At 41.0% G+C, this 19,951-nt stretch overlaps 1 protein-coding gene across 22 annotated transcripts in view; it reads left to right on the top strand.

Moving 5' to 3' along the window:
- Positions 1 to 19,951, top strand: part of nfixb (nuclear factor I/Xb) — a 199,567-nt gene that overhangs the window by 56,127 nt on the left and 123,489 nt on the right. For 9 of the 22 annotated variants that reach the window (XM_008415321.3, XM_008415312.3, XM_008415310.3 and 6 more), the window contains one exon: positions 15,369 to 15,900. In XM_008415321.3, the coding sequence (XP_008413543.1) occupies positions 15,369 to 15,900 (532 nt within the window). Of the gene's footprint in view, positions 1 to 12,359; positions 13,098 to 13,125; positions 13,424 to 15,368; positions 15,901 to 19,951 lie in introns of those variants that run through there. The other 13 variants (XM_008415317.3, XM_008415327.3, XM_008415308.3 and 10 more) reach the window with 8 other exon arrangements.

Genomic DNA, 19,951 nt, shown 5'->3' with positions numbered 1-19,951 from the left:
TTCTGATGGTACCTACTTCACATACCCAGAAACGTTGGCTACGAAACCACCAAAATCTGAAAAAGTGCAAAATGGCAAAGAAACGAAATGACCTTCTCCCACACATGTTCAGCTGTCTTCCTCATCCTTCATCTTATGGTCTTGTGGTTGGTGTGTGGGGTGAGAATACTTACATGTTGTGTTCTTTTCCAAATAGCTCCTGAAAACATTCCCAACTTGTGTAAATGTACACATTTTTTTCCTGTGTTTGATCTTCTCTCAGTTTTTCAGCCCTTCAAGTTGTTCTGAGAATCAGTTGTACAAGCACCATCAAACAAAATATTTTCTGTGCCACTCAAATCGAGAAGTCAAAGTACCTTCTAGAACTTTCCTCACCACCTGAAAACTAATTACATGTGTATATTTGGACCTGTATGCTTAATGTTGACCCTGTGGAGAGGAATACTTTTCTTCTTGTGCACCCAGTCTTTCATCTGTTAATCGTTGAAGTTGTATAGTCAGTTCAATCATTTATGAGATTTACAAAAGCTGTTCTTGGGATTCAGCTAAATTTAGTGAGATTATTTCCACAGTTTTAGTGTAAAAAATTCAGGTTTTTACTCCCACACAAGTATTTTTCTGATTGGAAAGTTTTTTTGTGAACCTAACTTAAAGAATGCATTCCAGATTAAAATACTTATCTCTTTATATCCAGAGTTTAGAAATAGAAACTCATTCTGTGAACATGTTCAAAGTAAAACAAGGTAAAAAAAAAAGTGGATTTTTCCTCTGGAGATGTAAACAATAGATTTTTTTGCAGTAATTAAAAATTAAAAGGAACCACATTTAGGTTGGAAAGTTGTTTTTCTTTAGGATGAAGTAGATTAGAATATAATCCGACTCCAGCCAGAGGCTTTGTGGTGCTCTTGCGCTCGGTCGTAAATCTCTGTGAACCTAAACGATGTTCAACGTAGAGAATCGAGGGTTGGAGGCGCACAAACCAAACTTACTGTGCAGCAGTGCTTCCAGTTTCACCGAGCTGTTATCTGCAGTCGGGTTTTAGCCTTTAAATGGGCGACAGACGCCGCCGTCTCAGGCTCGAAAACACACCCGTGTTGTTCCAGCTCATGTCTTTCTGCCCGGCAGTGTGTGAAGTAGCTGACTCGGGCATTTTGCTCTCATCTCTTTGAAAAGAGGAGTAAAGCCCTACAGCTCTGCTGAGCAGCAAGTTAACACATGAACCTGAAGATCCTTTTTCAATCTGGGTCATGTCAAAATTCTGATTTCAAATGCAAAAAAAAAGAGGATTTTTTTTTTCCACGAGAAGCTTGTGGAGTAACATCCGTCTACTGTGAGCGTGCTGATAAATCAGGGAATCTCTGTGATGTACCTTGAAGGGGACGCTGTTCACCGGATGAGATGCTTCACCTGATAAAACACATCCGACAGGGTCATAAAAACCAAAAAAAACAGTTTGCGGGGTTTTTTTCTTTCCTTATTTTGTGAGATAAAAATATGAAAGCTTTATGGAAGAGAATGGACTTTCTTTGTTGTGGGTCACGAGTGTTTACTGATTACCGGGTGGCTTTTTAAGGCAGACGAGAAAACGACCGTCCACCAGCAGCCAAGCACTCCTCTCTGACAGATGTTTGATGAAGTTATTGAAAGTGAACTGATTTCTTTTCTGTGGTCATGAATTGCTTTGTTGTTTAGATAGAAGCCAATTTTGTCCAATTTTGATTTTTTTTTTAATTAATTGTTTTCTTGGTTTAATACAGAACAAAAGACAACTGTGCAGCATTTAACAAAAAAACAAAAAACAAAACTAATTTCACCTTCTTAAACATACAGCTAAGCTACCTTTGTTTGGTTCAAATTATAGTTATGTGGCTTAGTCAAAGTTTATATTTGAATCCAATTTGGGAATCTTTGGAAAAAGCTCAACTTTCATTCACAGAAAGAATTTCCATTGATTTCTATATGACAAATAACAATAGGGTAAAGACAGTAAAACATTTTGGACAGAGTATCCGGTGTGTGAACAACAGACACGAGAAAATACCATCATTCCTGCCGAGGTGCTGAGTGGAACTGTGTCTTCAAAGGTCTTTGTTTCTCAGGTCACAGTGACATCACCAGCGTCCCCGTAGACACTCATTGTCATCACACCCCAATGATACAGCAGCAGGTTCCCGGCGGTGTGATCATCAATACGGTTGTCATCCAGCTGCGTCTGCAAGCCTCTGCATGTGGCGTTCCACCTCAAGCACGAGCAAATATTGTTCTATAAAACCGCTAAAACAAAAATAGCCTGGAGCCAAACACTTCGGTCTGACATCTTTGTTGGTTCCCAACCTTCCAGGATGGGATAATTCAGAGTGATCAAACAGAAGGCCGGCGGACTGTTCTTACTTCTTGAACGTGTTTTTACGTCGTACACAAAAGGCCTTTTCAGGTCTGACTGTAGACTAGGAGTTTGAGGCCCCACGTCCTACCTGATCCGGTGAAAACGGATCAGCCAGAACGTTTTGGGGAGTGTTTGGGATCCTTCCTGACAGTGGCATAGCTTTAGCTTAGGGGTGCACCGATAAATCGGCTGGCCAATAAATCGGGTTGATATCCTTAATTTTGGGACATGAGCAGTTGGTCTATACTTCCATGTGAAACTGGTCTTATCCACTCATCTCATCTGCCTTGACTGACAGACACATCAGGTCACATCTACACATGTAATAGTCACCCTACTGTTGCCAACTTAACAACTCTGTTGTGGGAATCTTTTATTCCCCAGCAATGTTTAGCAACTTTTCAGACAAAAAACATCAGTATTGGCCAAAATCGGCAATGGTGGGTCTGGATTTTTAAAGGTTGATAATCAGATAGAAAACTCCAATCAGTGCATGCTTATCTAGTTTGCACTTCTGTGATAAAGGTTAAGAGTGTAACATGATCTTGAGCATTAGCCCATCCATCTAAAAATATTTTTCACTTGAGATACTTGTCAAATGTCTTTCTTTTTGTTCAATTATTTCAGATGCACATACTCTAAAAGTCTAAAATTTGTGTCTTAAGAAATGTCTTAAGTTAATTAAAAATATAGGTTGGCCTTAAATACATTAATCACAGTTCTTAAATTTTGTCGTGGCAGGACGATATAATGTTTTTCTCTGGGACTGTTCTCATTTAAAAGTTTGAGCTGCACACACTTGAGGGTAATGACGGCTAGATGCTGGTATGCTTTTGCTAGATAGCTATTGTAATGTGGCAAGACCCCCAACCACACCTGTGTTTATAGTTTTTTGTGACTTTAAAAAAGTCTTAAAAAGTCTGAAATTTCACTTGCTGAAAGTTGTAGATACTGTGATATCATTAGTGCTGAAATCTTATGTTTTTTAGAGGTATTTAAGTAGTTTTATATCTTAAATTTCATTTAGGATGGCATTAAAAAGGTCTTAAATTTGACTGCAGGCAACCTGGTATCAGTAGGACTGAGATTTAATGTTTTTTAAAGCTGTTTTGTGTTGGTTTGAATATCCTGCTTATTTTATTTGCTTATGCCTTGAGCTAACTGTGTAGAGAATAGTGTAGCTAACTGTGTAGAGGTCTTTCAGGTGGGAAACGGCTTGATGAAGGCGATATCCCATCTCTTCACCCCCTTCGATCTTGTTCCTTTTAATTGTTCCCACAGATGATCTACTTTTTCTTAGATTTCTCCATACGCTGCTGTTTTTAAAAGGGAGATGTGCTCGATTTTTGCCCCTTCTGCAAATTTGATCGTTTTAAGTCGAGATGAGAGCCACATCGGTCGGCGAAGGCCTCCCCCCGCCGAACCCCCCCGGACCGGATCGGAATGCACGGTGCGTGCCTCTTCCTCGGCCCACCCCGCACAGCCACCCACTCTGGGCACTTTAGCACGCAGTTGCCACAAATTGCTTGCAGACTTTTCACACATAGTAACGTGCCGCTTTATAAACTGGGATAAGTGCAACCAGCGTAGGACACCAAGCTCCGTGGATATTTGCACGGTAGAGCAACGGAAAGGGTGGGTCAGTGGGATGAGGGGGGGATTCTTAGTCACTGTCTCCCTTCCTTTATTATTTAAGTCGTAGTGCCTGTTTCTGATTATGGACAGGAGCAGTAAAGGGGTCAATCCAACGCAGAGACAAAAATCACGTCAGGAACCAGTTTTCTTTTGATCCAGCGGAGAAGGATGAACGTGTTTCTGTGAGCTTCAACTCTGTTTCTCAAAGTCCAAGCGAGTAAAAAAAAGAAAAAAGGAAATCGATAAGAATCCAGATGTAGCCTGTTAAAGCCGCCCCCCCCCCCCTCTCATCTGATGGCGTCCTGATCCGTGGGCCTGGCTGGGTGTCAGCAGCTTGCGCCGGGGTGACAGGCAGGTCGGGGAGACGGTGTCAGGGACACTCAGCTGGGGAAGGAGAGGACAACAAGGGCTGCGCTAATGAAGGGCCCGGCAGCTGGGAGGCCCCCGGGTTATGCGGACCCCCACTCTAATTGGCCTGATGAGATGTGGCGCATTTGCTGCGAGGTCAGGCGCCGCAGGACGGACGATTGGCTGCCGCCGGGTCAGAGGGAGCCACAAAGTTTGGAATTTCTCTGAGCTTTGATTGGCTGTTCTGAACAAATGGAGGTGATTTTTAGGTCCACTTAGATGGATTAAAATGATTTATTTGAAACAATATTGTGTTTTTGGGAACAAAGTAGAATAAATGTGAGCTTTGTCTTGGAAAACAAATGCGATCATTTGCAAAACATGCATACATAAAAAAAAGAAAAGAAAAGAATTTGGCGTCCCCAATAAATTGAAGCCCTGGGCTAGTGCCCCTGTAAGCACTTTGTAAAGTCTGGCCCAGAATGCATTTTTTTCCCCCTGTTTGGTTTGAAGATGTGGACTTTAAATCTCACTTCATCTCAGTAACTTCTTAGAACTTTCCAACTATAAAGAGGTTATTTGTGATTGATCTGGTATTAAATATCAACCACACGCCTCACTTTTCAATAAAAATCTGAAAAGTGAGGCATGCTTTTGTAGTATCCCTACCTTTCTGGTGCCCCTAAATACAACGTAGTGCAATCAGCTGGATTCATGAGAATAAGAACATCATCTGAAATATATTGCAATATTTAAATAATACATTTGTGTTTAAAATAATTTTTTTTGAATGATAAATAAAGAGGTAGTATCGTCAGCTACATGTTACTACATGCTGTCAGCCTGCAGTCCATTTCCAGTCAGGATGTGGAATTTAAAGGAGTGCAAGCTATGAGTCAAATTAAGGTAACGCTGTGTTCAAACTACATTTCCACCGTCCAGATTTACAAGGACGTGGGCCCCTGGCCTGGAGACAGTTTTGGTGCCCTACTCACTAAAGAAAAAAGTCCTTTACTCATGCAAATTACAGTAATAGGTAGTGCTGTACGTCAGCAGGTATTAATTGATGCGTGGTGTGTTTGATACAACCTCCAGCCAATAACTCCATGTTGTTCCCAAAGAAATCGACCAAAACGTAATATCTTTCAAATACTTGAAAATTATTAAACAATTGTTTATGTTGGGAAAATTTTGACATTTGGGCCTATGAGTTTTATATAAAGTAAAACTAAAAATATAAATAAATAAAATAAAATCTTTGCCCCCCCTCCAAAAAAAACAATTGTAGGCCAGGGCTACTGCCCCTCAAAGTCTGGCCCTGGCTATAAGTTGACCCGTCTCAAAAATCAGAACAAACGCATGTATTTGACTCTATGTTTGAAAATGAAAATTCTAAAAACCATGATAAAAAATTAAAATTGTAATAATAATGTGTTTGTGTTTTTCAAATTTAAATAAAACCCTGTCTGGATCATATGTTGTTCCTTTACGTTTCCAATCAGCTAATTTGAAAGCAGTTTTCTTCACAATCCATCTGAACTTTATACAAAGAAGGTGCATTTTACATGGATTACTGAGGTAATAAGTGTCCGAATGTAATATATTCTTCATTGTACTCATCCAAATTAATAGAAATGCTGATAGAAATTAATTAGCTGGGAGGGGGGAAAAACACGATTCATTTTGATCGTTTATAAATTGAGCTGGAAATGATGGAGTTATGTTTTTTTTTTGTTGTTGCTTGTTTTGTTTCCACAGTAAAGAGCCTTTCCTCTCCTCTTTTCTCTGAAAGAGTTAATCTGAAGTTGGCAGCCAACTCCTGCAGTCTCGGTCGGACGTGCGGAGAATCGCAAAATAAACGCCTTTAAAAAAAAAAAAAAAAAAAATCACGTCTTTTGTCCTTTAATGGTCGGATCAATTTAGGAAATTTAAGTTGGGAGAGAAAGAAGGGCGGGTCGGTGGGGTGGCATGTTTCTTCTTATGTGATCTCTGATGCATCCATAACACAAGATAATGGCATTGGGCATATTAAAATGTACCCCCCTCCCTTTGTTAGGATAAATCGGGAGAATTTAGCAGGAGAAAATGCGCAGGGGTTTCCAGATGTGGCGCTGGAATGATCCCCGGTCATTCGGGGCCTTGTTCGAGTTTCAGTCCCAACATTTGAACCGTCTGCTCGCTGCCTGTCCCCTCCTGATGTCAACTTTTAGTCTCCTTTTAGACGTCTAAACGTGCTGTTTGCAGGAATTCCCGATTCCTGGCAGAGTTCATCTTTTTTTTCTTTTTTTTTCCGCCTCTTTCTTCCCGACCATCCATATTTAAAGCGCCCTCGGAGAAGAAGAAAAAGAACACGCATTTTTAATTGTTTTGGCTGTGATTTTTATTTTATATTTATTTTAGTTATTACCGGGGGTCTGGGTGATCTATTTTTTTTTTTTTTTAATGTTTGGAAAATAATCAATGGCTTTAATTGGGAGCATATCGGTCTGCTAGTAAAAGCCGCTTCGGGACTGTTTGTCTCTTTCTGGTGACCCCTTAACGCACCACAGGGCCCAGAGAGAGAGAGAGAGAGAGACAGAGAGAGCACGAGCCGTGTAGACGGAAACTCGCGCCACTGATCTGGTTCCTAATAAATAACAAACCCGTGTTATTGAGCGCGAGGCCACCCGCGTTTTGAAAAAAAAATAATTCGAGTTGAGGAAGGATGATTGGGCGGGAGAGTGTTTAAAACGCGCAGCTCCGCAGGCCTGTTTGCGCCACGCGGCAGACAGCGCAAAGGGCAGCAACCTGCACCAGATATCACCTGCGGGTTTTATCACAATGAACTGCTAGAATTTAACAAAAAATAAATTTGGTTGCATTTTATTTGGGTAGATTTGAGCCTATATGGGTTACAGGAATACATTTAGTTTCTGTCATTTAAAAATAAAATTCTAACTCAGGAAATTATTCAACTCTGATTATTATTTTTAATAATATAACTAATCTGATTCTATAAAAATGAACAAAAATAGGAATTAGTTTGTGATTAAGGTGTAATAGAGATGATTGAAACGATAAATAAGAAAGCTATTCTTACAAGGTAGCTCATAAGTAAAGCATTTCCATGGCAACCACTGAATCTACAGCTTTCTAAGAAACTGACTTGGTTGAATAGTTAAAGCTTCAACTTTTGCTCAAACGCAGAGATATTCTCATCCACAAGTGTTAACATTTACATTTTAAGTGTTTGGTGTTTATGCACTATAAAAAGGAATTTTAGATAATGCTAAACTGCAAATGTTATTTATTGCAGTTATTGTAACCTGTGCTTGACAAAAAGCTCTAAATTTAGCGCTAATGCTAAATGAAATTTGTTAGCTAGTTGAGCTACCTCTGTAGTCGTCACTACTGATGAGCTAAAGGCCTTTGGCAGAATGCATTTTATTAGTTTTGTTTGCCTACATTTTATGCCCTGATCAGTTTTTCTTAACATAAAAATGAGCGGCGTGATCTTAGTATTTACTTTGATTTTGCTGAGTAAAGACATCATAAAATCTGAAACTTTAGCTGCTGCCGTCCCAAAACGGTGCGACGCTTTCACACTGCATGTCATTCCTTCACCTTCACTTGTTAAATTTAAATCACACTTTAAAAAAAGTAACTTTTACTCTGCCTTTCACACCAGACCAATAAATGCTGTTGTACTATTTTTGGTTTTCTTTTTATAATTCAAGTTTTTTTATTTCTCTCTTTTCAACTTTTGCAGCTCGTTTCTGTATTTTTTGCGTTGTAAGCAGTGCTGTTTATGTTCAGCTTTGTTTTTCTGCATTTTGGTCAACATTGGCGCGTTTTAAGTCCTTTGAAATAAGTCAAATGTCACACAACGCTAGTTTATTTACGAGTGCTTGTTAGCTGTTTAACTTGTATCATTTCTTTTCCAAAACTTCCAGTTCCACCCATATAAAATATTTGTTGTTTTACACTAAAATTGGCTGATAACTGAAGTTGGAAGGAAATGCTTAGGATGGATTTGTCATCAAAAGAAAACATTAACTGTTGTTGAAATCCAACTATTATTGAAGCTAATATTCACAAGCAGATATTTTTTTTAAAACTTATCATCTAACACCCTCTGAAATTCTTTTTTTACAGTGCATGTTCCTCCAGATTTGTCATCTTTAAAGACTCCAGTTATTTATAGGAAACAAACATGACTGTCTCTGTTTGTGGGAGGCTTAGAGAAATGACTCGAACCTCCTTGCAGTTGAATTCTGCTGACATCTGAATGGCGGCGTATTTGCATTTTGGCAGCAGAGAGGTGAACCCAGCGAGCTCTAATTCATCGTGAAAAGCAGAGACACGGCAAATCACATCCAAGTGCCAGTTATCTTCTCCCGCTGCGGCGCGAGCCATAAGCTCCTGCAGGTGCAGCCGAGCCCAGATACGTCGGACTCGGACGCACGCTCTTATCTGACCCCGGATCGGACTCTGGCTGCAGTCAGACAGGCTGGAGGCGTGTGGACCCGGGCTGCTGCATGTTCACGGCTCTTTAATGAAGGCTGTGTTGGTGTGTGTCAGAGAGACTTTTTTGCTTTTCGGTGTTTTTTGCAGTTGAAGGAGAAGGGAGGGAAATGGAAGGATCCTCAATTTAGGATGCAAACTCGTCGAAACAAAAACAAAAAAAATGTATTTCTCATTGTACGCTTTTTATTTTTGTGCTGCAGCAACAGCGGACATTATTCCCAAGTAACGAACAAAGACACCCGCTCAGATTTGACTTTTACCTCAGTTAAAGATTGTTCCGTGTTTTCTTTAGTATACAAATTATTATAAAAATAAAATGAGTCCATAAAATATAGATGAGTTTAAATAAGGAAAAGTGTGTTACAAATATTTTTATTGTACTCATTTTTATTGCATTGTGAGTTGAATGTCAAAAACACTCATAGCCTCCCTCACCCCTGCCTGTGCGGAGTGTGTGAGTTTATTTATTTATCTTCAGCATCTATAAAAAAAAACATTGTTTTTGTTTTTCAACTCAAATTTTCCAAATTGTTGTGAAATCTGTGAAAATGTCTCGTTTTTGTTCCACTTTCAGCCAGCTGGAAAATATTTGCTTTATATGGCTAATTAAAGAAATGTTGGGGGGAAAAAACCCAACCAACAGCCGAACTGTTAACAGAGTGAATCATCTTCCAATTGGGCTCCAGACACAACATGTCACATTCACGACTTTTTAATTGAACTAAGTCAACATACAGATAAAGTCACATTTTTGTCTTTGCAGCTAATTTTAGCATTAGCATTCCGTTGATGCTATACTTTACATATAAAGTGATAGATTATGGTGAACACCATTCCTAGAATCCTCAACCTTCATTATTAATTTTAATCAAACATAGATTTCACCAGCTAGTGCTGTGGCCATCTGTTTTTGTTAGCCTCCAGCTTATTTCCTAGCTAACAGAATAGCCACTTTTATGCTAACCTGAGCTAGCTAAGATAGTAACCAGGTGTGGAATCTGTATTGAACTAAAAGAACATGAGCTACTTTAGCCTCAAAGATGGCAGATTACAAGAACCTTTGAAGTTTCTTGTATGACACATAATTTAAAATGAAACCAAATGTTACAAAACCCTGAAGAAATTACCGCCTGAAGATTTAGTTGATAGCCTCAGAGTAAATTCCACTTAAACTGAAAACAGAAATCCAAGATGGACACTGGCCCGTTTTTTTCTTTCATAATTAAATTTTACTGTAAATTAAATAAATGAGAGATTAGAATTTTCCCAGATCACATTTGCAAATCTACATTAATGTGCCGTAAACAGATCAGGTCGTGGTAACCTGCTGGGGATTTAGTAGTTTTACTGTGGAAAACAGTTATTAGTATGCTGTTATGAAGAACTGTTGTGAATGAAATAGTTTCACTGATAAAAATATATATATACATAGTGTAACTTTTAAATGTGAAATTTGTTGCTGATAAATAACACTACCATTTACTTTTGCATTTGTTGGTAACGCCTAGACTGGACTGGATCAATTGAGACTGAAAAAAACTGTGTGTGTATATATATATATATATATAATATATATATATAAATTATGTATTTTTATTCTTTTCATAATAGCATTTTCTCTGTTGGAGGCTTGACAATCATTTCTACATATCTCCAGTTTTTGTGACGGTTTGTTCACAGGTAAAGTTACATTTTGGTCTTTGTCTCCTCCTGTTCTCTTTGTTTCTTCAAAAATGGACGAAAAGATGATCAAATACAATACAGATTTCTTTTTAAACAATTGCCCTCAAATTTTGCACTCAAAATGAATCCCATGAATGTACCAATAGGCTGCACAGTGGCGCAGTTGGTAGAGCTGTTGCCTTGCAGCAAGACGGTTCTAGGTTCGATTCCTGGCCCCGGTCTTTCTGCATGGAGTTTGCATGTTCTCCCTGTGCATGGTGGGTTTTCTCCTGATTCTCTGGTTTCCTCCCACAGTCCAAAAACATGACTGTCAGGTTAATTGGTCTGTCTAAATTGCCCCTAGGTGTGAGTGTGTGTGTGCATGGTTGTTTGTCCTGTGTGTCTCTGTGTTGCCCTGCGACAGACTGGTGACAGACAAGGGTGTCAAGAAGATGGATGGAATGTACCAATGTATCAGTCATCCCCTAACAGAATGGCACCCTGGGTGGTGAACCACATGTAAAAAATAAATTAATTAATTAAATCAACTGCTGGACATGTTGAATATCACATATTCAGAATATCACATCGCTTTTCTTTATATTTCCATGAAATTTTGATATTTGTCAATGACATATCCAGTCATTAATAAATAATGAGTGGAGATTAAGTTTATTGGAGTTTTTATAATTTAATCAGGGGTCATAATTTGTAATACTTCGGAATCAGCTGGCCTATCTGAGGAGCAGCTCTAAGGTAAAGGTAAAAAAAAAACATATGACAATTTATATCATATGTATAATTCAAGAAAATGCTAAGCTACAAAGCAAATCAGACCCATATTCTGTTCACTCTCAGCTTTCATTGATTATTTTACATCCATGTACTGAGATAATTGTGTCAGTTTTGCATGTAATTTAGCATTTCCATGGAATATCCAGATAAACCGTCATAAAATGCTTATCAAAAGGTTTTCCAGTATTTGTTGAGTTGTGGTGTTTGAGGTAGTTGAAACCAACACACATCAAGTATTGCCCCTCCACCCTCCATCCATATGCAGCCTTGGCCCATCTCTGGCTGCCATGCACATGTGCCGGAGCAGGTGCAGCCTTCGAAGTGGCCTCATCGATGCATCCTTCCTTCCTTTCTTCCTTCCTTCCTTTCTTCCTTCCTTCCTCGAGGAAGCAATATTTTGTACGGGTCCTAGAGTTGATTGCTTTGCTGTCTTTAAGTAGCCCACCTCTCACTCTTGTAAACATTAGCGTGTTCTCCTCTCCATCCTTCACTCTTGTTTGCACAGACAGAGGAGAGTGTGGCTCGTTCCCTCTCCCCCCCTTCGTCTTTTGTTTGTTGCGCTGAACCCCGGAGCAGCTGCCGGCTGTGGTGGCGGCGGCGGCGGCGGTGGTGGGGTCTGGAGGGACTCTGGAGCTGCGTGTCCTCTCTTTGCCATCCTCTGCCAAGGTGGCATTATGCAAGCAGAGAGAGAGGCAGATAGAGGGAGCGAGAGAGGGGGATAGCAGCGGCCATAGTAAAGATGGAGGAGGGTGCGCGCGAGGACTTTTAGGCTTCTTCTCCTGAACTTTCCCGCCGTGTCAGGGTTGGAAGTTGTCGTTTTGGCTCGCGCACACCCCCACCTGCTCCCCATACCAAACTAACCTAACCTGCCCCCCCTCCCTCTCGCTACCATTTCTCTCTCTCTCTCTCTGCCCCCTCTTTCTCTTTCTCTCTCCTTCCTCTCTCTCTCCTACCCTCCCTCTCGGCTCTGGAAGCGAACGCATTGGCTGGGCTGCGGGCATCTCGTTGCCAAATAGGTGGGCCTTCTCATCGCGCTGGCAGAGGCTCAAGCGATGGTTAGGGAGAGAACGCGGAGAGGACGAGAGACGGCCAGCGAGACCCAGAAAGAGAGAAAGAGGGAGAGGGAGAGAAAAGGAGAAAAAAGGAGAGGCAGCACTCGGCTTTGCCAGCGGTCCTGTGCGCTCGTCCAACATTGATTCGGCTCTCGGTTTTTTTTCCCTCTTCGATTCTGCGCGCGTGTGTAGGAGAGAGAGAGAGAGTGTGTGTGTTTTTTGTGAGTGTGTGTGCGTGCGTGTCTGTGTGTGTGTGTGTGTGAGGCGGGCCAAGGGATCAGAACAGACACCGCTACCAATTAGGGTGTACTTTGCCAAGGATTTTTTTCCCCTCAAGGTTTTTATTTTTTGTGCTTTTTTAAAATGATTTTTCTAACAGTTCAAAACTGCTATTTTTATTAAATATTCTCTTTATATTTCTGAATATTTCTTCGAATGTGCTGCTGATTATTTAATTTTCCCAATTTTTTTATTATTATTCTCAACTTTTTAAAGCAGCTAATTATTTTTTTTTTTTCAGTTGACAATCCGCTTCCAAGTGTGTTTTTTTTCCTCCCATCTCCTAATTCTCCTCTCTTTGCCAAACCAGCTCTGGCTTTACATTGGGGAGCGCAAAAGAAAAAAAAAAATAACTGGTGCAGGAAGGTTTTTTTTTTCTCTTTTTTTTTTTCACTTTAAACGCCGTGCCAAATTTATGATGAGAGTGCAAAATGGTAACTACCAGGCCGTCTGTCTTCCTCTTGCAGTGTGGTTATCTGTGGTGATTTGTGTCTGCTTTCAGTTTGTTGTGGAAATGTGACTCTGGTTGGAGCTCCCCTTGGTTTCTTTTTTTTTTTTTTAGTTTTTTTTTATTCCTCCCCTGCATGGTGTGTGTATAGCGCTGATAGGAAATGCTATGGCTGAGCTTTTAGCGGCGCATTTCAGCGGCGGGCTTGTGGCGGCAAAGCTTGGCGGCGGTGAGCGGCCGGTGTGTGGCAACCCTGGCACGGGAGCGCTGTGGCGAGATCTGGGCTTTGTTGCCCAGAGATATGTAGTGAAGGTATTAGAATACCTTGTGCCACCTTTTTTTCTTTCCTCCCCTTCCCCTGTCCAAACAGCAGAGAACCGGGAGTGTATGTTGGCTCAGCTTTTCTTCTGCTTTTGGATTTATGCGTTTTGATTTTTCTTTTCTTTTTTTTTTCTTTCTTGTTGAATGTTTGTTGTTGTTTTTGCTGAGACGAGCAGGATGATTTGTTGCGTTGTTGTGTCTTATTAAGATTCATATATCTGTGTGTTTGAATGTGTGCGTGATTTTATATGACAGGAAAATTAAAAACATACGTTTTAACGTTTCAGACGTAATGCTTTGCTGGTTATTTAAATTTTGAGAACGTACATAGACTGTCATAATTAATAAGTGAAGCAATTTAATATATTTTATTTTGGATAGATTGTAATTAATTTTCAACTAAATAAATGTGTTAAATTGTAACCAAAATCTAAAATGACTAAATTACTTAAATTGTGCCTGTGGTGTTTCTTCTCATGTTTAAAAGAAACAAAAAAAATAAATATTTTTTTGCGAGTAAAGCATGAAATTATTACTGAAACAGTAAAAAGTAATTTTTAATTCATTCTAACAAGGATGCATCTTTTCCCTGACAGCCAAAACTATCGTGCTGTTTTTTTGGCAGCAACTGCCTAAAGATTAGGAAGCTTGTATTAAACTAAAAGGAATTTAGCAGAGTATTCAATATTAGCCAATAAAATTGTTTTCATTTTAATCAAGCACGTTGGTTTGCTAATAGTGCATTTTTGAGATCATTCGCTGCTTCATTTTGGTAACAAATTTTGCCTGAACCATTTATTTTGAAACTACCGTCGTTCTCATAGCGTGGTGTCCACTGGTTGAACACGAGGAGAAAAGCTGATATGTTCGTAGCCTGTGGGATGCACTGTGAATACCTACATCAGCTCAGTAAAAGATAAGGACTGCCAATGGACTTGTGGTTGAAAAGGTTTCTGATTTATAGAGAGAATTTAAGTTTTAGCTTGTTTAGCTGCAGCGCTAAACAACTTGCTAGCAAACTGATTGTCCCCTCAGGTTTAAAAAATTAAAAAGAGAAGAATTGAACAGTGGTAAGGTAATAATAATACTTGTATAGAAACAAACAGGGAGATTTTTCTCTCATGACCATGGATAATGTGTCATTCGTTAGCTACTTCTCTGCCATAGTGTTAGCTAGCAAGCTTGACTTTAGCATTAGTGCTGTTGCTACAGCTGTTAAATTTTGATATGAATTGTAATTGCTTCAACAATAGAAACTTTCCTAAACAAAAGTATTGTAACAAACAAGGAGACTTTTCTCTTGGAATCATGGCTAATGTGTCTTTTGCTAGCTACCTCTGTCTTAGTCTTATCTACCAAGCTTGACTTTATAACTAGTGTTGTTGCTAAACTGGTTAAATCTGGATTAAAATTTTACTTATTGCTCCAACAATAGTAAGATTCAGCCCAAAAAAGCTTTGCAACAAACGAGGCCTTACTCTCATAACCATCATTAACGTGTTGTTAACTACTTCTGCCTTAGTGTTAGCTAGCAAGCTTGACTTTAGCATCAGCGCTATTGCTAAAGTTGGGTACCAATTTTGATTACTGCTATAGAAACTTTCCCAAACAAAGATCTTGTAACAGTTATTACATTTTACTGAGTTTTTACACTTTACACTTTATTAGCCTAAATATTCTCACACAGGGAATGACAAAAACCTAACGCTTGAATTAGCAAACGTTTCCAGTTAAATTCAATGGGTTTTGTTACCAAAACTGAATAGAAATGAACAATTACTGATAATTGGAATAATGTCAATGTGTAAAACGTATTAGACTGCTATCTGAAATATATTTTCTGTGAATAATTTCAGAATAAAAAATGTTTAGTTCCACTTTTTAAATCAAATCTCCGTCCTATAGCCCCTTAACATTTTTCCCCTTCTGTCCTCAGGATGAATTTCACCCCTTCATCGAGGCCCTCCTCCCCCATGTCCGTGCCTTCTCCTACACCTGGTTCAACCTGCAGGCCCGCAAGCGCAAGTACTTCAAGAAGCACGAGAAGAGGATGAGCAAGGACGAGGAGCGCGCCGTGAAGGACGAGCTGCTGGGCGAGAAGCCGGAGATCAAGCAGAAGTGGGCCTCGCGCCTGCTGGCCAAGCTCCGCAAGGACATCCGGCCGGAGTTCCGCGAGGACTTTGTGCTCACCATCACGGGCAAGAAGGCCCCCTGCTGCGTGCTGTCCAACCCCGACCAGAAGGGGAAGATCCGCCGCATCGACTGCCTCCGCCAGGCCGACAAGGTGTGGCGGCTGGACCTGGTGATGGTCATCCTGTTCAAGGGCAGCCCCCTGGAGAGCACGGACGGAGAACGACTGGTCAAGTCGCCCCAGTGCTCCAACCACGGCCTGTGCGTCCAGCCACACCACATCGGCGTGACGGTAAAGGAGCTGGATCTCTACCTGGCCTACTTCGTCCACACACCAGGTATGTGTTACCGATATGTTACAGAGCCGGGGCTTTTTATTTTTGTTGAGAGCACCCTTAGCAGACGCAGAGGTCAGGTTCGGTTTTAGCCTCCCACTCTAGATTCTGTGCCAAATGGCCTCGATGCCAAGACAAATGCCACATTTAAATATTTAAAGGGACAGTATGCGGAAAACAGTTCCCCACACCGAAAGAGCAAAAAAAAAAAAAAGACAAACGTCTTCTTTGCTGATAGTTGTTTCTTTTTGCTTTAAAGCGTTTCCGACAGTTTTGAAAGTCCGGGCTTAGAATCTGTGTTTGCTAAGAGATATGTTTGCGTTGGTACATTTGTAGAAGCATTTGTGTGCAAATTTAACTAAATCCAAACGTGCATGTTTTGCGGCGCCGTCAGTAAACAAAAGCATCTGCAAGCGGGTTTATCCCCGGCGAGCGCGCACACGGTTCCGCGTGCGCGCACGTGAGAGGCAGTTTGTCATGTGTCTGTAATCCCTTCGAATGGGAGAATGGTGTTTGCTGGTGTGCGCGTGTGTGTGGTGGTCTGGAGAGTGCAGTGACAGCTGGCCCAGTCCCAGGTAGTTTAGGAGGCAGCCAGTCTGCAGCGCCCCGACCCCATCCCCGATCGCCTCAGCCTATCGGCACTCTCCGCATAAACACACACACGCAAACGCACACACACACACACACACACACACACACACACACACACACACACACACACACACATTTGCACACCCTTGCACCTCGCTCGCAAACACCCGGATGCTCCGCTCGCTACTCTTTGGATCGTACAGATCAAAGACTTCTCATTGTTTACGCATTTTATTTTTCCAGATTCATTCGGGAAGTCGATCGAATATACAAACCAGCATGAAATAATTTAAATGAAAACCGCATCACAGTTCATATTTTTCATTTTAACGTCTATTTTTTGTTTTGATTTTTTTTGTACACACTTCAAAACTACACTAAAATTATAAAGCCAAACCATAAAGACATAAAATAATATAAGAAACTATTGAATTGGCAACTGTAAAAAAAAAAATAAAATAAAATAAAATACAGGAGGTAATAGGATTAATTAATTATTAAAATAATTATTGTATCTCAAGTGAGCTGCTTCATTTTTGCAAATAAAGCCAGTCTGTACCAGGGGTGGGAATGTATTGTATCGTTTAACATTTATCAGGACAAATTTCTTACTAAATTTGTGATAGGAATTTTGATTCTCTGTTGTCTCGATAAATTTCAACTGATGTAAAAAAAAAACTGACAGTGTTATAGGAAATATATATATTTTTTCAACTGTTCCATGAGAGCATCAATACATATCACTAATTTGAAAATATGATTAAGTGCAGTCACTGTGTGCAGCTTAGTGATATAAATCACTCCTGTTTCTTTAATGAAGACACCTGAAAAGAAATGAGAATATTTTTCAAGAGCAGAATCTGTGTTGTGGACCCACAGGCAGCCATACAGTCGCCTTAAACAATATTTAAAAAATCATCTTTTTTATTAATTTTATTGTTATCACAAAGGGTGTGATAAAATTCTAAGTCCATATCGCCCACCACTACTCTGAACCGGCTTTCTCTGAATTTAGAAGAAAACGTATCCAGTTGTCAGTACGTTAGCTGGCATATATACGGGAGCAGCTCCTCTGTTGTAGTCATTGCTCCACTCTAGCGTCGCTCCAGCTGTCGAGCAGAAGGTCAGGTGTGAATCCTCAACGTCGTGGCGCTGCTTTTATAGACGCCGGGAGGTATTCATTCCTTTCCCCCCGTTGGCGGGGAGGTGGGGAGCTCCCCGCGAGCCCCACGGCCTCCCTCCAACCCCAGGCTCCTTTCAGGCCAGCGTGTAACTCTGTTTGAGTTCGCACTGCCTCTCTAAAGCGTCTCTTCCTGTTCCACAATGCACCGTGGCGAAGCGGCGCTCAGATCAGTACCGAGCGCAGCCTGGTGCCTCCTTCGAGGAAAGCCTTTTTTTTTTTTAATTCCCACCCCCCTCCTCTCTGTCTACTCTGTGCCAGTATCCACTGACTCCCAACACCACGCCAGCTCTCTTTACATTGTTACTTCTTCGGTTCATAAATAAAGCATCTCGCAAATGACTTGTTCGTGTTTGAAACTTCGATCGCAAAGCGTATTTGCGCGTACGACCGGACCTGAACAGAGCCGGGTGCATGTCGGGATTTAGCGAGCCGCAGAGTCTCAGAGACTTGGCGGGGTTAAACAGAGTTTAAAGAGGACGGGCAGACAGTGGCTCCACTCTGACCTTTCGGGTGGCAGTGTTACAGTTTTATTCTTAGCTCTCCATTCCAGGGTGTCTGACTGTGTTTGGCGGAAGCTGTCAGTTACCATGGGCCCAACGATTGGACCGCAGCTGCCTCACCTGCCGTTCTGCTCCTGTCCTCTGGTGTTTTTTTTCTTTTTTTTCCCACCCGCTTAAGTCACTGTTGCCACCGATCAGAGGTCAGGATTTGACTTACAGATCAGGAGATACACTCCCTCTCCTGCCCATACGATGTGTTTCTGCTTTGTGCAGTTATAGATTTTAGCGCCTTCTAGAAGACTGGGGCTTGTTTGAGATTTATGCAGTATGAGAGCCTTCACTAGAAACACCACGATATTGCGATACTCTATAAAGATTTAGAATGAAAATGATCTAAATGAGTTAAAACAGAAAATAAGTACTGGGGATGCAGCGACTGAAGGTTTTGAAACACCAATATTTAAAAACCCTGACTCACCGATTCCAATTGTGGCTGATAATGATTCCTTTTTTTGACTGAAAAGTTACTAAGCATAGTGACTAAGTTGATACATTTTCAACAATGGGTCAGCACTCTACCACAGCAGAGCAAAAGGGAACTGTGGATGATTTTCACATTTGTAGATCTAGATAAAATTGGTGGATAATGTTGGTTTCTCATGTATTAATCATTCGATCACACAAAGCGAAGATAATTTCCTCTAATTTATTGATACAGTCCTTATAAACACTTTCACTCTGGCTATAGTGTATCTTTACCGTTATAATTTCCATAACATTAACATCGTCTACGTTCAAGTTACACTAAAGGGCAGAATACTATCCCTTTTTTGTTTTGCTCTCTATAAAGTAATCTGTCTACTGTGGTAACTCAGTAGCTTTTAAACAGCGTTACTTGAATTAAAACATGTGTTTTCCACACCATTATGGAGGTTTCTTCCTGTTACAGCTTTATTTTTCCTCTTCACTGTCGCTACATGCATTCTCAGTCAACGATACAATGTGAGAGAATAAGCGTCATGTCTGTTTTATTTCATTGAATCTCCTAATAGTTCAGGTTTGTGGAGACATACAGGGGCTCAAGCCTGACATCATGTTGCCTTGGGTCCCTCCCCTCTGCTCCGTATTTGTCTGTACTGATAAAGCCACACGGTTCCAGCATTAGTCATGTTTGGAGCGCGGTCCGCCTCATGCGGCTTTCATTACTTGGGGGGGGGTTGCGAGGATGAAAAGCTGTTTCTGAGAGCCTCCGTGTTTGCTTTGCTCTCGGCACTGGAGACAGACGGGCCGCGTAGGTTGCCCGGGCCAGGTCCGAAAGCCAACCGTTCGCGCCGTCTCTCCACACGCTCATTTACCCGTCGGGGTGTCTTTGTGCGCGGTGCCGACATTACAAATGACCAAGAGAATCTCTTTTTAAAAGAGACAAACAAAGGGAGGGGACTTGGAAGCGGACAGCGAGACCGATAGACTTAGCGCCTTCTCGCGTCACGCTAATCCATCAAACACGTCTTATCGCCTTTGCCCAATATCCTGAGCTTCAAATGGAGATACCATTATCAGGTCTGTGGTTACATAATGAAAAAAAAGATTTGAGGCTTTTTTTTTCCCCACACGAAGCGCCTCGTATTCCCTGGTTAAAACTAGAGAAGAAAACAGAAATCAGCTCTGCTGAAGGTGCATTTGTTCGTTTTTTGTCCCCCGTGATTGTGCTGTGAAGAGCAGAGCTCCATATGTCTCTACGTAGCTCTACGTAGAGACATGTGGAGGCCTTGGTCAGCCT

Source organism: Poecilia reticulata, chromosome 8 (assembly GCF_904066995.2).
Source record: "Poecilia reticulata chromosome 8, P_reticulata-male-v2, whole genome shotgun sequence".
NCBI lineage: Eukaryota > Metazoa > Chordata > Actinopteri > Cyprinodontiformes > Poeciliidae > Poecilia > Poecilia reticulata.
This window is presented reverse-complemented; position numbering and strand designations above follow the sequence as displayed.